Source organism: Clavelina lepadiformis, chromosome 4, assembly GCF_947623445.1.
Source record: "Clavelina lepadiformis chromosome 4, kaClaLepa1.1, whole genome shotgun sequence".
Classification (NCBI taxonomy): Eukaryota; Metazoa; Chordata; class Ascidiacea; order Aplousobranchia; family Clavelinidae; genus Clavelina; species Clavelina lepadiformis.
In genome coordinates, this window is record NC_135243.1 from 19,027,857 (window position 1) to 19,032,878 (window position 5,022).

At 41.0% G+C, this 5,022-nt stretch overlaps 1 protein-coding gene across 1 annotated transcript; it reads left to right on the forward strand.

Moving 5' to 3' along the window:
* The first annotated feature begins 531 nt into the window (after positions 1 to 531).
* Positions 532 to 2,328, forward strand: LOC143453016 (general transcription factor II-I repeat domain-containing protein 2-like). The gene has a single exon (XM_076954167.1). The coding sequence runs from the start codon at positions 532 to 534 to the stop codon at positions 2,326 to 2,328; it is 1,797 nt and encodes a 598-aa protein (XP_076810282.1).
* The last annotated feature ends 2,694 nt before the right edge of the window (positions 2,329 to 5,022 follow it).

Here is a 5,022-nt window from a genome sequence, read left to right on the forward strand (position 1 = left end):
TTTACACTTTTTAATAAGTTTGAACATTCTTTGTTACGTAGAGTCTGACTCCCGCTGAGCGCAATTAAACCTTTTTTCACACTTCTATTGTCTTATACTTTCAACTACGGTACTCGTAAAATGCACGAGTGAAATTTACTATCGCGTCACAAAGAAAGCATAATGAATGATTCTTTTAATAGAAGACTGCATTCTCATGGCAAGGGTAAAGTCTGTGAAGTGTCAGTTGAAAAGCTTTGACTACAAGTCTACAACCTAGTTTGAAGTTAATTGATTGAATTGAGTTGTTAATTAATTAATTGAGTTAGGTTTATTGAAGTTAAGTACGTTAGGCTTAGCGGCAGTACGTTAGGCTTAGCCTATTTCTGTTTCTGTATTAAGTTGTCAGGTCGGTGTGGTGCAAATTTGCATTTACTAATTTATTTTTTTTTAAACATTTTAAAGCCAATTTTTTACTAATTTACAGATTAAACATAATATTCATTATTCTGCAAAATTTTAACCTAATTTAACAATTTAATACAAATTTCAATGTCTTCAGCAAAGACAAGAAAGATTGCAGATGAGAAAAGGGTATTTCAGGAGGAATGGACTGATATGTTTTTCTTTATCAAGAAAAAAGAAAAACCATTTTGTTTGAAGTGCAAAAGGGAATTAGCAGTCATGAAGAAAGAAAATTTAAAACGTCACTACGAGACCAACCACTCTGAGTTAAAAAACTTGGATGGGGAACTCAGAAAAATGAAGATAAAAGAACTCAAGAAAGATTTGCATGCTCAGCAAAGTGTCATGACTTCCTTTTGCAGCACAAATGATGCTGTGCTCACTGTAAGTTATGAAGTATCGGAAATGATCGCTAACAAGTTCAAGCCGTATGACGATGGGACATGGGCCAAGGAAATACTTGTAAAAGCAGCTGAAAAGTTGGCTCCTAAGTCGGTTCATTTGTTCCAGAAGTTGAGTTTATCCCGGCCCACTGTTTGTGAACGCATACAAGAAATGGGCCAAGATATTGAAGATAATCTCAAAAAAAGAGCTGGGAAATTCGTTAACTTCTCCTTGTGTCTCGACGAAACAACAGACATCAAGAACATTGCGCAGCTGGCAATCTTTTTTCGAGGGATAACATCAGATTTCCATATTGAAGAGAACTTATTATCTCTCGAGTCGATACACGGAACTACTCGTGGAGAGGATCTGCTACAGAAGCTTCTCCAAGCTTTAGGCAAGTTCAACCTGCCATTAGATAAGCTGTGTGGTGTTGCTACTGATGGCGCACCAGCAATGGTTGGGAAACATAAAGGGTTGGTATCATTGTTGAAGAAGGAAATGGGTGCAAAAGGAATTAGACATGATGGATTGGTATTTTGCCATTGCATTATTCACCAGCAAATCTTTTGTGCAAAATCGGTGAAGTTTGATCATGTGATATCGGTAGTTACAGACTGTATTAACTTCATTAAAAAAAGGGATCTAAACAACCGCATATTCAAGCAAGTTCTCAAAGATTTTGATGCTGACTATGATGATCTACTTTATTACTGTGCTGTTCGTTGGACAAGTTGTGGTAATATGCTCAGACGCTTTTATTCTCTTCTACCAGAAATTATTGAATTTAGAAATTTGAAGAAGTGTCCTCTCACTGAGATAGAAGATGAAAACTGGTTGTGCGATTTAGGATTTATGGTAGATTTCACGAAATATTTAAACGAATTAAATGTACAACTCCAAGGGCCAAATCAACTGTTGCACACGATGTTTTCCAAGATCAAATCTTTCATGTCAATGCTGAGCCTTTGGGAAAATCAGTTGAAAGATAACAACTGCACACATTTTCCCACATTAAAACAACACAATCCAACTTCATGTACTCAGTATGCTTTGGAATGTTCAAGTCTTTTGGAGAGCTTTAAAGCTAGATTTCAGGATATCAAAAGCAAACAACTGGAGCTTGATATCTTCTCCATCCCCTTTAATGTTACACCTGCTTCTGCACCCTCTGAGCTCCAACTTGAACTGATAAAACTACAGAGTGATGACGCGCTAAAAGCGATGTATCTGAACAAGCCACTGCTTGAATTTTATCGAGTATATTTTACAAAGGAAGAGTTTCCAAACTTGAGAGCTTTCGCTCTCAAATGGTTATCTGTTTTCGGCAGCACGTACCTATGCGAACAGTTCTTTTCTAAACTGAACATTACAAAAAGTCGTTACAGGTCGAGGTTAACAGACGAAAATCTTAGTATGCAGTTGAGAGTTGCTACATCGTCGGTTCGACCTAATATTGAACGCTTAGTCAAGAGAAAAAATTTCCAAAAATCTCACTAAGCAAGAAACTTTATTAAATCTTTCTTTTTATTTTTTGTTATTTTATGTTTCAATACTACATAAAATAGCTTCAACTGTATGATTCGCATGGGATTTTTATTACAGTCAACCCTCGATTTAACGGACTTCGGATTTAACGGACTCAATATGCGCAGATCTATGAGTAAAAGAATGTACCAAAAGAACGGTTTTTATTGTTTTGGAATTCGGCAGGCTACTTGCGTGAATGCGTGAAACGATAAGAAAGCTGTCTCTCACAACGTCACAATACCAGCGTATTGTGATTTATCACCGTACTGTGTACGTCACAATACCAGCGTATTGTGATCTATCAGGGTACTCTGTACTCTGTTAGCAAGAGCCTTCATTCGGTGCACCTTAGAATCAGTTAGAACCTGCATGTGTTTAGTACGGTGCATAATGTCTAAGCCAAATGAAACACGTAAACGTGTGAACTTGTCGGTGATGCAGAAATTAGAACTGATCAAAAAGCTTGAAAAAGGGGCCAGCGTTGCGAGTGTTTGCGATCAGTATGGTGTCAAAAAACAAACAGTGTCAGACATTAAGAAGAGCAAGGACAAGCTGTTGAAATACGCTACGTCTTATTGTGTTGATGCGGCGTCTTCCAAGGGTGGTAAAGTGAGCAACAGAAAACATATGAAGATGGGTAAGGAACAATCTTTGGACGCAGCAGTTATGAAGTGGTACGTTCAACAACGGTCCAGTGGAGTGAATGTGCGTGGGACAGAGTTAATCGCAGCTGCTGCTAAACTTGCTACCAGTCTTGGCTTAACCGATTTTAAGGGCAGTGATGGGTGGCTTTGGCGATTCCGGAATCGCCACGGATTATTTAACGAGGTTCTGCATGGCGAGGCTGGTGATGCAGATACGGCAAGTGTGGCCCCCTTTCGCGAAAAATTAACAAAGCTGATTAGTGACGCAGGCCTCACCCTATCTCAAGTATATAACGCAGACGAGACGGGAATTTTTTGGCGTTCTATCCCGAAGAATTCTCAAGTCCGTCAGGGTGAGGAGAAGACCAAGGGGAAGAAGACAAGCAAGGAAAGGTTGTCGGTCCTGGTCGGGTCCAATGCGACCGGTACTCACCGACTGAAGCTAGTCGTGGTGGGCAAATCGAAGAAACCACGGGCATTTAAGGGATTAAACGTCGAGCGTGACCTGCCAGTAGTTTACTACAACTCTAAGAAAGCTTGGTTTAACTCTGCAATATTCACTGATTGGTTTTTCTCGCATTTTGTGCCTGCGACTCGGAAATATCAAGAAGAAGTGCTGAAGATTTCTCCTGATGATGTACGAGCGATTCTAATACTCGACAATGCCCCAGCGCACCCTAGTGCAGAGAAGCTTGTAAGCGCTGACGGCAAGACAAGGGTCCTTTATCTGCCCCCTAATACAACATCGGTTATACAGCCAATGGACCAGGGGGTTATTAGCGCCTTGAAGAGGCGCTACATCCGACGTTACTTGGATGAGGTCCTGGTCATTGTAGAGGACGAAACAGATGCTGAGGTCGACACCAGGGGCCAGCGAACCTTAAGCAACATAAAAAATTACAATATTCGTTCAGCCATTTATAACTTTGCAGCAGCGTGGCAAGACATTAAGGTGTCTGTCCTCGCAAATTCATGGAAGAAAATCTTAGAGGACAAAGATTCAGAGGCCAACTTTGAAGGAATAGAGGCAGGAGATTTTCTTCAAATGTTGCAGCGTGGTGGGGAGGTATCCACCTCCATCGATGATATAACAGACTGGCTGGACGAATTAGATCTGGACCCAGGGTATCAGTTCATGTCTGAGGCCGACATAGTGGCATCTGTGGTGGATGGTGAAGAAGAGGAAAGCAGTGACGAGGAAGAGGCGATTGAAGTCCCCAAGGTGAAGTTGTCAACTCTACGGAGTTATATCGATGCCCTCATTGATTACTCCGCCTACAGCCAACTACCTGAGATGGCGCACCAATATGGGAAGCTCAGGATGATCAGGGAGTATATCATCAAAGAATAGCATATGGGGGGTCGCCAGACAAAAATCAACAGCTTCTTTGCCCCTAGCCGCCCTGTTCAACATGGTACTCCAGCCAACCCATCTGTGTCGTCTCCATCTCTCTTACGCATCCCACCTGCCCCTGAGAATCTGAACAATGATGCCCCATGCTGCAGTCATCGTCCCGCCATCCCTGAGGTTGATGTTCAGGAGGTTGGACATGATGAGTTGATGATCATCTCTGACTCAGATTAATCTACATTTAACTTGTTTACTGTAAATGTCCCTGTGTACTGTAGTCGCGCAAGCTATACAAAATACAAACAAGGAACGCATTTCGTGTGTCTTTAAACTGCTACTGTGTTGTACTGTGCAGTATTTGGTTTATTAAGCGTGAGCATCTGCGCAGTATAAACATGTTTGGTACGCGTAATACATCTCTCCATCAAAGTACAGTAGTGTTTTATCGTAGGCGTGTTTTCCAAGCAAAAGCTAGAATTTGCGGTGACAGATGGTCTACGCTATAGCAGAGTACTTGACTGTACGTCATGTCACTTTGTACGTTATTTTCGATTAACGGACTTTTTCTAGCAACGGACTGCTGCTGGTCCGCATTTGTCCGTTAAATCGAGGGTTGACTGTACTTTTGTTTGTTGTTCCTTATTGTTGATAAACTATTTCTAATCGTTT